The sequence below is a fragment of the Sciurus vulgaris genome, assembly GCF_902686455.1.
Source record: "Sciurus vulgaris genome assembly, chromosome: 17".
Classification (NCBI taxonomy): domain Eukaryota; kingdom Metazoa; phylum Chordata; class Mammalia; order Rodentia; family Sciuridae; genus Sciurus; species Sciurus vulgaris.
Genome location: NC_136478.1, coordinates 61,565,539 through 61,580,273, shown reverse-complemented (window position 1 = coordinate 61,580,273; position 14,735 = coordinate 61,565,539). Strand labels below are relative to the sequence as shown.

The following is a 14,735-nucleotide window of genomic DNA, read 5'->3' as shown; positions in this document are numbered from 1 at the left end:
AAAATTCTGTCATTCTTAGTTTATAGATGAAGGAACAGAAGTTTTAAAAAATTCTTGCCCAAAATCTGAGGATGTAACACAGTGGTTGAGCACTTGCCTAGCATGCATGAAATCCCCAGCGCCACACAGTAAGTGGCAGAAATAGGATTCAGACCCAAGCTGTGGTCCATGTTCTCAACTACTGCACTGTTTTGTGTCTAAGCAAAAGACCTTGGAAGAGCGTGCAGCAGAATGATTCTGGCCTTAAGTTTTGAGTCTCTGGCTTGCTTTCTAGACTTGCCTTCAGAGTGAAAATGTGCTAGTGCAACTCCTGCATTCCTCACAAGTTTCTTTCTGCAGAAGAATCATTTATTTACTCAGAAAACACAATCAAGCATTCTGTGCTGAACCTGTTCTGGGCTTTGGATGTACTGTGATGAACAAAAGTCCCTTCCATCTTAAAGCTTAATGGTCTATTCAGAGGAGTCAGCACTAAGTAAGGTGGAGTATGTCAGGTGGTGACAGGCACTACGAAGACAAATAAAGCGGGGGAAGAGAATAGAGTGTATTATTAGTAGTGTCAAAAATCTATCCAGAAAGGTGACATATGAAGAAAGCCCCAGGGAACGTGAAGGCATGAGCATGAATTGGGCAGAAATTCTAGGAAGGTGTGAGAGCAAATGCAAACGTTCTGGGGCAGAAAGATTTTGTCATGATTTGGGGAAAAGCACAGAAGCCAGTGTGGCTGGCTCAGAGTGAGTGAGGGAAGATTGGAGAGGTCAGAGAGGAAACGGGAGATGGACAATCACATAGGGCCTCATGGACTAAGTAAGAATGTTGAATTTTACTGTCTGAAATGGAAGCCACTGAAGGTTTTGAGCAGAGGAAGGACAGGGTCTAAGATTTTAAATGGATCCCTCTAATTGCTGTTTCAGAATAGACTGTAGGGATGAGGGTCAGTTAGGAGCTGACTGATGCATAAGGGAGAGATGGTAACTGAGAGAAGGCCAGTGACAGGATGTAAGAGTGGGGGACAGGCAGGGGTCCATGGTTGAAAAACCCAGTATTTCTCCTGGCTCACTTCCACACAGCATCAGCTTTCAGGTTAAAGTCTGCAAGAATACTCTGACCTGCAACCCAAGAACCCAGTGCAGTTTTTGTTTTTGTTTTACAAGTTTGTACCAGATTGAGAACATGAACTTGAGAGTTCCAGATTTGAGTTCTGTCCCTACCATTTTCTAGGTGCACAGCCTTTGAGCATGTTTGTAGGTCTCAAATATGAGAGGTTTATCTCTGGCTTATAAAGTTGGGGGAAGATTAAACAAAATAATATTTCTGGATCTGCCACTTGAAGAGCCGTATAGTCTTGGGCAAATCACTGTCCCTCTCTGAACCTCTGCTTCCACATCATCTTAAAGGAGTAATTTTCCTGTGAAAGGTATTTGTGAAGATTGCAATCTGCATATGTTGAACTCATGAGATGGGAGCAGTTGTTAAATAAACAGTTAAGCCTCTTTGTGCTTCAGTTTATTCTTTGTTCAAGTTATGGAATAAATTATCCCAAAATGCAGTGATGTAAAAGAACCATTTGTCATGACCACGGGTTCTGTGACTCAGGGTTTCAGAGCAAGCAGGTGGGACTGGCTTGTCTGGCTCCATGACATCTGGGAACTCAGCACGAAGACTCCAAAGCTGGAATATCAGTTACCCAGAAGACTTGCTCCCTTGCATGTCTAGTGGCTGATGCTGGCTGATGTGTGGGAGCCTCAGTTCCTCTTCATCTGGCCTCTCCAAGAGGTCTCTGGACTACTGTAGGCTGCCTCATAGTATGAAAACCCAGTTCTGCAGAGGAGCATCCCAAGTGAGCCAGCCACGTGCATGAACTGGCCTTGAAGGTGACTTGTCATTACATAATTATGCCCATCCTTATTGATAGGAGCAGTTACAGGCTCCACCCAGATCCAAAGGAAAGTGTTCAGAACCCTGCTTCTTGGTGGAAAGGGTTACCATTTCCGAAGGGCACACAGAACTAGAAATATTGCTATAGCTGTTTTTGGAAAATATAGATGCCACACTCCTATGAAAGGACTGGGGGCATATAAGTGGGTAGATATAAGTGTCCCGTGCTCCATCCCCAGCTCAGGAAGGAAGAGAAAGAATGGGTAATGATTCTGGGAATCTACATCTTGGGCTGTGATGTGGAATAAATCAGATAACACACAGAAAGTTCTTTGCCTGCAGGGCCCTTCCCCAGATGTCCATGACCCACTCCATGGCTTGCCTCAGGTCTCTGCTCAGATGTCTCCCCCTGGTGAGGCCCTCCTTTACTACCCTGTGTAAATAGTGACCTGCCAACCCCCTTGGCACCCTTTTTCTCCTTAGGTACTTTATTGTCCTTCTTAGTGCTATCTCCTCCTAACCTATTCAACAATTATTTGTTTATTAGCTTGTCTTCCCCAACCAGAATGTGAACTTGCTGAAGTCAGGGACTGTGTTTGTTTCCTTTCTGAAGGCTGACACAAACTAAGACCTCAGTAAGTCATTATTGCCTGAATGAATGAATGAATGGACTTGGTGCATACTGGGTACTTGGCCAGTGCTTAGTAAACATTATCTTTCACTTATTTGATTGAACCGAGTCCAAGTCATTGTTTCCACCTTTGTTCAGTTCCAGGCTACTGTCAAGATGGAGTTTCCAGGCCAGTGAATCCAAGAGCCAGACTGTGAGCCTATAAAGGTACCATCCCCTCAACCATATGACCCTGAGGCCTGTTCACCAACACCCCACTCCTGCTGTCTCCCCTCTGTTGCAGCCAGCAGATCCTTCCTGGGAATGTCATTAGTCCTGTGGCAGGGCTTGCCTGGTTAGCCACTTGCTCCTTCCTGAAGGCCATCTTTATCCCAGGGCAGTGCCCTGGGAAAAATGCACTTAACATGAAGCCACTTAACACCACCATAGATTTCCAAACCGCTTTTTGTTTACATAAGAAATCCAGTGGCATCTGTGTGTATTATTAATCAGATTAGGCTAGTATTTGCCACAGTAACAAATTACCTCAAAATCTCAGTAGCTTAACATAAACACAAGTTTTTTCCTCACTCATACAAAGTTTGGACAATTCTCCAGATCCAGTTTTGATCTTGAGGCTCCAGCTCCAACACCTGACCTTCAGGCTTGTCACTGCCTAAAGGAAGAAGGGGAAAGAGGCAGAGAGTCCCGTGACTGAACAGAAATGCTCCCCAGTGTTTATGCCTTTGAGAATACAGATGTGATTTAGATGTTACTACCAGAGCAACCAATCACTAAGACAGCCACTCAGAATTACACACCTCCTTACTGTAAAGGGAAGGGGTACTTGACGGCAGTCTCTGCAGGTCAGGTGTCTTACACAACCCTTTTGTTTGAAATAACAGAAGGGTACTTTTATGCCAGAGCATGATTTCTACTCTTCTGAGCCTGGAGAAAGAGAAACACTTTTTTATTCTCTGACTGAGATTTCTTTCACTAGCTATTAGGATGGCCTGTGGTTTTCAAGAGCAAGATCTGGAATTCTGTATGTCAACACTAAAAGGAAACAGGCCCAAGAAGCTTTGAATCTACAGTATGGAAAGAAAGAAGGGAAGAATAGAAATGTTAACAAATGGAATATAATAAGATAGTAAGTGAGGTGCTGAGTGTGATTCAGCGGTAGCAATCCCCAACATAAAAGCTTTCAGGCTAGGGGTGTGGCTTAGTGGCAGAGCACTTGCCTAGCATGTGTGAGTCCCTGGGTTTGATGCCCAGCACTGGAAAAAAAAAAAAAAAAAAAAGGAGGAAGAGGAGAAAAGCTTTTCAGTGACTAGGCCCTGTTCTGAGCACTTGATATCAGTATTCACTAGACCTCAACAACCTTTCTGCCAGACAGGTACTGGCACTAGACATTTTATAGCCAAGCAGACTGAAATAAAGAGAGCCTAAGTAACCTACCCAGCTTGGGCAGGTCTGGAATTCACATCCAGTGAGCCTGGTACCAAAGTCCTGATTTCAAGGACTCCCTGTTTGCAACAGAGACCAACATTGACAATGAGTAAAGGGAAAGCATTTGATTAGAACTTTGTATTGTAAGATATGTTAGTCAGCTGTAATGAAATACCTGAGGTTATTAGCTTACAAACAATAAGGTTTATTTAGCTCACAGTTTCAGAGCTTCTAGTCCTTGGCTAAATGGCCCATTGCTTTGGGCCTCTGGAGGTTGTGTCAGATGGCAGTGGCAGAGTGTGCCTGGCAGAGCAAAACACTTACATTATCAACTAGGAAGTAAAGAGAAAAAGGAAGAGGCTGAGATCCCCCGGTCTCCTTCGAGGGCATGCTCCCAGTGACCTAAAGACCTCCCGTAGGCCCACCTCCTAATGGTTTTACTACTTCCCAGTAGCATCACGTTGGGGATCAAGCCTTGAACGTATGGACCTTTGGAGGGCACTTATCCTAACCACAGCACAAGATAAAGTGAAATCGTGATCGCACATTTATTTTTACTTCTTTTTTGATATTCCAACTTTTAATTGCTACCGTACACTAAATCTTAGACTACAAGAACAAATAAAATGCATCTCTCTCTTCTTCTCCCTCCCCCACCCCTCCCCACCTCGCTCCCTCTCTCTTTCTCCCTTTCTCTATTTAAAAGATGTTCAATTATAGTCATCCTATGGAGACATGGGTTCTGAATTTTGCTTCAAAAATAAAAGCTAAGTTCATACATATGAAGAAAAAGAAAAGATGTTCATTTGAAATGCCGTTTGCTTACCTGTCATGGTGGTGCACACCTGTAATCCCAGCAAGTTGGGAGGCTGAAGCAAGAAGATCACATGTTTGAGGCCAGCCTCAGAAACTAAACAAGTTCCTAAGCAACTTAGTGAGACCCTGTTTCAAAATAAAAATTAAAAGGACTAAGGATGTAATTCAGTGGTAAAGTGCCCCTTGGTTCAGTCCCTAGTACCAAAAAGACAAAAAATGAAATGCCCACTGCACTGTCATTCTTATTGATTTTCACTTATTAATTGCTCCAACCCTGCTATATTCTCATTTGTCATAGGCCTGTGTATGGTTTTGTTTTTAATTTTCAAGAAATACAGGAAATATTTCAGTGATACACCAAGTAAAATAATGTAATGAATAACCATTGTCCCACTAAATTAGTCAGAATAGGATAGGGTGTGCTGTAGTAACAAATAAAACCTGAAATCTTGGTAACTTCATACATAATGGTCTTTATTAATCCCGAGATCCCAGTGTGGACCAGGCAGCCCTCCTTTTTCATGTTGCTGTGTTACCTGGGATATGTGACCTCCAAGGCCATACTTACAGGTGCAGGGTAGATGGAGAAGATGCTTTTAGCCAGGAGATGACTTCTATCCACATCTGTTTGGCCAGAAGTAGTCATGTGTGCCCAACAGAGCTGTAAGGTTGGCTGGGAAATATTTGGGGAGTATCCACAGTCCCTCCTGGCCCCATCATGTGGTTTAAGGAATGAGCATCACACAAATTTTGGCAGCATACACCTGTAATCCTAGCAACTTGGGAGGCTGGGGCAGGAGGATCATAAGTTTGAGGCCAACCTCAGAAATTTAGCAAGACTCTCAGCAATTTAGTATGACCCTGTTTTAAAATAAAAAGAGCTAAGGATTAGCTCAGTGGTAGAGTGCCCCTGAGTTCAATCCCCAGTACCAAAAAAAAAAAATTGTTATTTTTAAAAATGAGCCTCACAAACCCAGTTGCAGACCCTGGGTGTGCCTGCTCTGATGGGAACAGTTTTCCAGCACAACTCTGCTCGACCTGAGGGCATCCACAGCTCCTGTGAAGTCTGCTACTTGGTTGCATTTGGTCTGCTTTGTCCCTGGGTCATTAGGGAGGGACAGATAACTAAAACCTCAGCACAATGGGTAACAAATGATTTCAGAAGTGGCGTTTTTCGGGACTACATTCAGAACGTCTCTTCCCATCACCGTGGGGACTCTGACGACCACCTCTCAGCTGTAGATGGATTAGGTTTTTCTTTCGGCTCCCTGTCCCATCCCTTTCTGTTTTGCAGCATGATCTCTTTCTGTCCAAACTGTGGCAGAAATATTGAAGCAGCTTTCAAATTCTGCCCCTATTGTGGAAAACCTTTGCCTACCGAGGAGCATGCAGGGTCCCAGACCTTGGCCAAGCCGCTCGGGTCATCCTTCCGAGGTAAGAACCAGGAATCTGCATGTTCCTGCAGTAGGGTAAGATGTGTATGTGCGTGTGTGCATTTTCAAGAGGGACAGACACTTGTCAGCCTTTCTAACCCTGCCTGGACCCTGCAGAAGCTCAGGCCTCAGGCCTGGACAGCTCTTTCTATAGGCAGTCCCTCAGCAGCCCCTCAGGGTCTTGGCCTCCTCCAGCTTAAATCCCATCTGTCTTTTGACAGCTTGTACATTTCTGTCTCCAGCCTGCACTCCTCTCCTGAAGTCCACAGCCTCAAGAGCAGACTGCCTGCTTGACATCTGTCAGGGTCCCATGTGTACCTCAGCCTGAGAATGCCCAGAACTGAGGTCCTGATGTCACTGCTACCCCCATCTACCCCTCCATAGAAGCAATAAACAGTAATTCCATTGATCCTGTTTCCAAGGCCAGAAACTTGGGGCCCCCCAGGAGCCTCCCCATATGCATCCCCCCATCAGCCTGTTAGCGCTCCCTGTCAAACGGCAATCTCTGCCACTTGCTCACACCTGCTCTGCCCGCCCGCCCTCGCCTCTCACCAACGTTGTTCAGAAGCCTTCTCTGAGCTCTCTGCTTCTTCCCTTGTCCCTGCTGTGGTCCTCTTCATGTGGCACTCGAGGGTCCCTATGAAGCCAGCCAGATCCTGTCGCTCCTTCACTCCCCACCTTCTGTGTGAGGCTCCATGTGATTGGGACCTGATCCCCCCCAGACCTCACATCCTACCCTCCTGCTGCTGCTTGGACAGTGTCAGTTCCCTCGCCTCTCCTCCATTCCTCCCTTCCTCCAGGCCTGGGCCTCTGAACCCTCACACTTGCTGTTCCCTCTGGGTGGGTGGTCCTTCCTTCCTCTGCCTGTGTACCCCGTGTTGCCTTCAGGTCTTTACTCAGCTGCTGCCTTCTCAGAGGCACCATCCCTGATGCCCCTAATTAAGATCCCATATTTCTGTCCCCCTTCCTGATTTAGATCTCCTTTTGGTCCTTGTATCAACCCTTTCAGATACAGGATTTTACGTATTTGTGTTGCTTCTTATCTGTAAGCTCCACAGGACAGGCACTTTCTGTGTAGATTGTGATTTTTGTAACCTATTGTTTCCTTTGCACATCACCCAGGATTGTGTCTGGCACAGAATTGGTTGCTCAGAAGTTGGGGACATTTTCTGGGGACCCAATTGAGTAATGTTTTACTTGAGACCTAGGAATGAAGAAGAATTAGCTAGGTGAACAGCAAGTGAGGGGAGGGCTTGGAATGGGGAGAGAGAGAGTGTGGGGAGCCGGGCAGAGTGGAGGGATGCAGGATAGCATAGGCTGGGGGCAGACATGCATCCTGGCTTCTCGTGAGGGTGGGATGGCCAGGGTGGGAAGGGAGGGTGTTGGGAAGTGGTCCAATTCTGTGTTGATTTGGGTAAGAAATTTAGTCTTAATAGTCGGGGTAGTGGAGAGCTGCAGAGAATTTCTGCAGAGCAGGTAATATGGTATGGTCTGCATTTTGAAAAGACTAATCTGGCTGCTATGTGTGGAAATGGACTGAAGGTGTGGAAACCAGCTGGGAGCCATTCCAGTAGTCCAGGAACTAATTGTGCTGGCCGACTTAGTGATACCTGAAAGGAGAAGATTCTTCTGGCATATGCCTATAGTCTCAGCTACTCAGGAGGCTGAGGCAGGAGGATCACTTGAGCCCAGGAGTTTGAAACCAGTCTAGGTGACACAACGAGACCCCATTTCAATACTCCTTGTTTTTCTTTTCAGTGCTGGGGATTGAACCCAGGGTTTTGTGGATGCTAGTCAAGTGCTCCACCTATGAGTTATTCCACAGCCCTGCAAGACCCTGTTTCAAAAGAAGAGGGAAAGGAAAGGTTCGATGGTCCTTCTAAGGGCCTGTGTAACTCAGTGTGCATTTGTCCGCCTCTCTAGGCTCAAGGAGAGAACCAAAATCCAGTTCTGAAATCTCTCCCAAGAAAGTGAAGTGGTCAAGCACTGTCACCTCTCCCCAGTCACCACACCTCTCAGATGGTGACAATATTGAATCTGAAGAAACCTTGAATTCCTCTGAGAGACCCAAAGGTAAGGTTCGGGCCCATCTGATTTTAGCTGGGAAAGATGGGTTGTCTGACAGTATTTGGGACAAAGCTGCCTTAGCCCCAGCTGGAACATCACCTGCCTTCGCCCAGCATCTTCCCCAGCCTCCAGCGCCCACTTAGTCCATTGCCACCTGGCCCTAGAGGTGCCTCACCACACCCAGCGCTGTCCGGACTCTCCCTGCTGTTGCCCAGTTGGCCTGGTTCCTGCCTTGGCTCTCACCATAGCCCCAGGCACAGACTGATTTCGAGGAATTTTCAGCCTTGGGTCTTTGCTGAGTCTGTTTTCTTGGCCCAGATCCCTCACCTGCTGCAGCCCTTGCATGCGTCCCAGCCTCTGTCCAGTGCTCCCAATGCCTAGGCTACCCTCATTTGCATGTTTGTGTCACTCCAGGTCCACAGCCTGTAGTCCCTTTCAGCCTCATTTTCTGGCTGGGACCAAGCATGACTCCTCTGTGCTTGCCTAGCAGTGCCAGCACATGGGAAGCTTGAAGACTGTGGGCCTGTGTCCTCAGCACTGGCCCCCAGCCACCTCCTGGCTCCTCCCTACAGGCCCCAGAGGCCCCTTGCCCTTGTGTGTCTTGAAGGGTGGTGGGGAGGAGGAGGAGGGTAGGTTATCTTTCCCTAGGTCAGTGCCTCTCTCCAGCCGCACCACCCCACTTTTCTCAGTCCCTTCAAGGGCAGGAACTTGTCAGACGTTTCCTGGGCCCCCTTCATACTCAGGACAGGGCTCAACTCGAACCTCCCCTCCTCCAGGAAGCCTCCCTGGACTCCTTCAGCAGTCAGCCTCTTTGTCCTCTGGCCCTAACATCCCTTGGTACTGCCCCTTCTCAGACTCAACTCAATGGCTGTCTCTTGGTTAGAGTTCCTTCCCCACCACACTGGGAGCTCCTGAGGGAAGGGTCCAGGTCTGACTCCTGTCTGAGCCCCCCGAGTCATCACAAAGGACCCAACCCATGGAAGTCCCAGGAAGCATTTGCCCAGTGAACCAGTAGGTCAGCAAACACTTTCATGGGTGTTGTTTCATCCCCATTGACTTTTCTTTCCTGGATACTGTGTTGACTTTATTGAAACCATCCTCTTGCAGGGGCCTGGAGGAGATCCCCAACCTCCAAAAGCAGCCCACAGTCCACCAGGCGAAGCCCTCAGACACTGAAGCGAAGCCGGGTGACCACCTCACTTGAGGCTTTGCCTATGGGGACGAAGCTGACAGACAAGAATGGGCAGCACTGGAAGCTAGGGATCCTCCAGACCAGAAATGACCAGGGCATTCTGTATGAAGGTACTCTGTCCAATCAACCAGGGCCTGGTTCACAATGGGCCACTTCAACACCAGGCAGACCAGGGAGGGGGTCCCTTTGGAGAATGGGAAAGGAACCATGACCCTAGCTGCAGACCTGCATCCAGGCAACTTTGTCTCAGACTCAGGACTGAAAGTTACCCACCTGTAGGGGCCAGGCAGATAGTGTGAGTGAATGCATTAGTCTGTGAGGAAGGGGGCAGAGAATGGCAAGGACTGCGGCCCCTTGAGAGCATCCGCCTCTGTGAAAAGTGTGCTACCCCACGACTCTGACTACTGTCATTAGGAGTGCAGGCCCAGTGACCACATGATAAGGTCATTGTCACGCTCAGCCTGCAGAGACAGCCTGGGCGCCCTGTTGAGACCGAGAGGATAGGTTTATTTTTTACTTAGTTGGTGTCTTGGGGAAGAGCAGGTCAGGCCACCCATGCAGCTCCCAAATGCCTTGGAGGCAGTTGGGGGTAGGGCTGGGGTGAGGCTTCCCACACAGACCAGTGCTTGGCATGGTCTGAATCTTCTGCCAGCTCCAAAGACACAGCACCAAGCCTTTCTTATCAGCTTACCCAGATGTGGGCCAGAAGGGACAGGGCTTAAAAACTGTCTGTGTCAAACCTCAAACTTAGAGTCATTCTATGACAGTGAAGAAAGTAAGTGTGGCAGCAGTGTTGGTGTTAATGATACCGAGTGCTTACGCAATGCCAGGCCCTGTTTCAGCACTTTATATGCCCTTTTTTGTTGTTGTTGTTATTTTTTTAATTAAGATAAAACTTATGTAACATCAAGTACAAAATTTAGTGTCTTTTAGTACATTTACAGTGTCATGCAGCCACCCCCACCTTCTAATTCCAGAACATTTCCCTTGCCCCAAAAGAAATCCAGTACCAGCTGGGCATGGTATTGCCCACCTATAAGCCCAGCTACTCAGGAGGCTGAATTAGAAGGATTGAATGTTCCAGTCCAGTCTGGATAATTTATCAAGACCCTGTCTCAAATGAGAAAAAAAAAAAATTTTTTTTAAAAGACTAAGATGTAGCCTAGCGATAGAGCACTTGCCCAGCATGTGTGAGGCACTGGGTTCAATCCCCAGTATCACAAAAAAGAAAAGAAGGGAGGGAGGGAAATCCAGTATCTTTTAGCAGTCACTTGCTATGGTTTGAATATTCCTGCCAAAATTGATATTGAAATTTAATCCCCTGGCTGGACTGTTGCTCAGTGGCAGAGCGCTTACTTAGCACATGTGAGGCACTGGGTTGGATCCTCAGCACCACATAAAAATGAACAAGTCAAATAAAGGCATGCTCTCCAACTACAACTACAAACAAAAAAGTTTTTAAATAAAGAAATTCAATTCCCATTGAGTGATAATTAAGAAGTGGGATAAGGTGGTACCCTTAAGAGGTGATTAGGTCACAGGAGGACTCTGCTCTCATGAGTGGATCACACCATTCATGGATTAATGAATTAACAGGATCCAGAGCAAAACTGGTGCACCAGCATGTTCCATGTTAGCAGAATGGCTGATTTTTTTATGTGATTTTTTATGTCCCTTGGTCGGTTATTAGATATGGGTTGATCCAGGATGTGGCCTGGGATGGGGCCACTGCAGAAGATGCACTGAATTCTCCCAGCCACACACTGGAACAAAACTTAGAAATTTTTGTCCATCAGGGAAGTCTGTCAGAGACTCAGGACCCAGGGTGATTAGGGGCTGGTCACATGGCCTCTGCCAGAAGAAGAGCAGGTGCTCAGCGTAAACACACTGACGCAGAGCACAAACCTTTTGGGCCAAATGAGCCCCTCTCATCAGTCAGGAAGAGCCAGGCATCCTCCCAAAATTCGGTTCTCAGACCTGCAGTGTTAACCCTTTCCTGCACAGCTGGACATTCACAGAGAGAGAGGAAGCAGGAAAGGAGCTCTTTAAAGATAGGAAGGAGCAGGTGAGGAGCACAAGGATGCTCTTGCCTATGGGAACCGGAGAACCAGAAGTGCTTCCCATGACTGGGAAGGTTGCAGATCATGACCTTGACTTTCTCCTCAGGTATGACCTTGCTCATTGTTTCTTCACAGCTGAGCCCACTTCTACCCTTGCCTGTGGGTCAAAGCCCTGGAAAAACAGATTCTCACTCAAATTGGTGAGTGGCCCCTGGGTGGGAGCAGCAGCTCATAGGGGAGGGCCTGGGGCTTTGCAAATGCACCATCAACTTCTAAGACCTCTGAGTCACTCTGTGCCTGGGAGAGTTTGGCCTGGAGCCAGGGTGCAGTAGTAGTGGGACCCTGGACAGGCAGGTTCCCAGTTCCTCATCTCAGGCTTTTAGGAGACCTGTGCTCCGGCATGCCCCATATCTGACGTTTCCTGACCCTGGAGCCAGGCAGGTACATCCCCTTATCAGCTCTGGCTTTCCTCATCAGTATCCATAACACCTGCATCTTGTGGCCCACCTGCCCTCTACTGCCAGCCTCATACCTGGCACATATTTATCGTGTAGCATTGTTCTGGGTGTTAGAGTCCAGCTGGAAGCCATCAGATGGTGTCCCTGCTCTGAAGCTTCAGTGAAATCACCCACAGTATGTGCTTAGTACAAGGCTCAGCATACAGGAAGTGTGTGCTCACGGGTGGCCCAAAGGAAGGAGTAAAGGTTTGAGAACGCAAGAGCAGGCTCATGGGTGAGTGGCCTTCACGGCGCAAGTGCTCACTAAGAGGGTGCTCAGCCTCCTCCTCAACCCTGGCTAGCTGGCATCATGGTGACTTGTATTTTTTTCCCTGAATTTGTCTTGTACCCCAGAAAACCAAGGACAACTGGGTTGGGTGCCCCCTCTCAGCTCTAGACACAGGCTGTGTTAGTGGTTTGGAGCATGGCTCTGGAGCCTCGTTCACTGATGACAGGTTGCATGTGCTGCTGAGAGTTGGTTTTGTGCCTGACCCCAGAATTTCACAGTTGTCTAACAATTCGAGTTGAATTGTCTCAGCGTCTCAGCTTGTCCCAAGTCTATGGGATTGCCACAGAGTCCCCCTTTAACTGTTTTCTGCACAATTCAGATGGCACCTGGCACACAGTGAGTACTTTGTCTTTGTGAGCTATTCCTGTCATCACTTTCACAAGGGTGGCAGAAGCAAAGCCTCTCCTGGTACATCTGTTCCATCCGATCAGCATTTCCTTAGGCCCAGAAGTGTGTGGTGCTGGACTATGTGTGACCCAGGCCCAGCTGTGGAGGAGTGCCTGGTCTCAGGGCACTGTCCCATCAAGGAGGGGGACATGCTCAGGAGAGGAAGCACAGGGCCTGGTCACACTCAGAGCCTACCTTGAATTCTTTCAACAACCTTGTTGAGAGGCTACTATGTTCCCATTTAACTGATGAGGAAATAAATGGAGACTCAGTTGCTGAACCAGAGACAGCCAGCATGCAAGTTGCTAGGTTCACTGCTATATCCCCAGTGCCCATAACAATGCTCAGGACACATTAGAGTCTTTAGAGAAAGAGAAGTGAGAGGAGCCAGAGAAACAGGAGGAGGGAATGGCTGCGATTTGAATTTGACCCTGTGCTCTTAAGAACTCAGCTGCACTAGTTGTGTTTAGTTAAAACATTTGGTTAGACTGCTGTTTTAAAAAACCCAGCCAGGCACAGTGGCACACACCTGTAATCCCAGCAGCTCGGGAGACTGAGGCAGGAGGATCCGCAAGTTCAAAGCCAGCCTCAGCAACATAGTAGCTAAGCAACTTGGTGAGACCCTATCTCTAAATAAAATATTAAAAAGGACTGGGGATGTGGCTCAAGAGGTTAAATGCCCCTGGATTCAATCTCCAGTTTAAAAAAAAAAATATATATATATATATACACAAATATATATATATGTGTGTGTGTGTGTATGTATATATATATATATGTATATATATATTTATATATCAATAATGGCTTCAGCAAAATAATATTTGTTTACTTTTTTACTTAAAAATCTGGGGCAGGAGAGACTTCCTAGCCTTTTAAGTATTTCACCTACAAATTATCCACATTTCTTTTGCTTTTAAACTCATTGGTCAGACTTGGTCATATGGTCATTCTTCCCTACAAAGGAGGCTGGGGAATATAGTTTTTAGCTGAAGGCCATATGTCTTAAGAAAAGCTTGTGGAGCCTGTCATAAAAGAATGAAGAGATGTGAGTACTCGGAGATTGTTCAGTCTCTGATATGTGCTCACATGCCACACCTTGGGGAAGTGGGTTCTGATGCAGGGACTTGATAAATCTGGTCGTTGCTGGCATTACCCTGAGGTATCAGTGATGATTTGGGGCCCTTGTCTCAGAGAGTTCAGTGTGACATCCTCTGCCCTCCTGTCCCCACCAGGATGCCAAGGATGGGCGCCTGTTCAATGAGCAGAACTTCTTCCAACGGGCTGCCAAGCCTCTGCAAGGTATTCCATGGGGAGTGGGTCAGGGAAAGAGTAAGGGATGCCAGCCTGTCACAACTAGCCATCTGCTGGTGTGAAGCCCGCAGCCAGTCTCCTGTCCCTCCTCAGGCCTCAGGCCTCAGAGGGCAAATGGGGATTGCCTGATTCCAACTCTCAAGAGTCAATTAGTAAGTTTTCAGGATGCTGCAGGCTGGCTGTTACACATAGCCACTGTTAACAATTAAATCGTGTAAACTTAAAATCAAATAAATTATATTGAAAACAAAGATAATACACACTTGCAAACTTATCATTTCCTAATTATTCTGTATGTTCTACCATCTGTGCTCTTGGGGTTACTTAGATCTATTGCACCTGTGTCATGAAAATACTGCACAAAATACTGTGCCTCACCTCATCCCACGTTCAGTCATAGTCCATTTATTTATTTATTTATTTATTTTTTAGTTGTAGGTGGACACAATACATTTTTATTTATTTATTTTTCTGTAGTGCTGAGGATTGAACCCAGTGCCTCACACATGCTGGGCAAGCATTCTACCACTGAGCTACGCTCACAGCCCCGGTCACAGTCACATCCTCTTGGTGGCTTGAAGTTGGCTGTGATGGGAATGTTTTTTGTTGTTGTTTTGTTTTGTTTTGTTTTTGTTTCTGTAATAGGGATTTAACCCAGGGGAGCTTTACCACTGAGCTATAGCCCCACACCTTTTTTGTTTTGTTTTGTTTTGTTTTTCTTTTTGAGAGAGGGTCTCACTAAG

The 14,735-nt window shown here is 47.0% G+C and overlaps 1 protein-coding gene across 2 annotated transcripts in view; it reads left to right on the top strand.

Annotated features, from left to right (window-relative positions):
- Positions 1 to 14,735, top strand: part of VRK3 (VRK serine/threonine kinase 3) — a 34,285-nt gene that overhangs the window by 1,702 nt on the left and 17,848 nt on the right. Inside the window, exons 2-8 of one of the 2 annotated variants that reach the window (XM_079117044.1) lie at positions 2,654 to 2,716; positions 3,489 to 3,638; positions 6,048 to 6,187; positions 8,110 to 8,259; positions 9,361 to 9,555; positions 11,641 to 11,705; positions 13,914 to 13,980. In XM_079117044.1, the coding sequence (XP_078973170.1) occupies positions 6,049 to 6,187; positions 8,110 to 8,259; positions 9,361 to 9,555; positions 11,641 to 11,705; positions 13,914 to 13,980 (616 nt within the window). In that variant the 5' untranslated portion in view covers positions 2,654 to 2,716; positions 3,489 to 3,638; position 6,048. The remainder of the gene's footprint in view (positions 1 to 2,653; positions 2,717 to 3,488; positions 3,639 to 6,047; positions 6,188 to 8,109; positions 8,260 to 9,360; positions 9,556 to 11,640; positions 11,706 to 13,913; positions 13,981 to 14,735) is intronic. The other variant, XM_079117043.1, reaches the window with a different exon arrangement.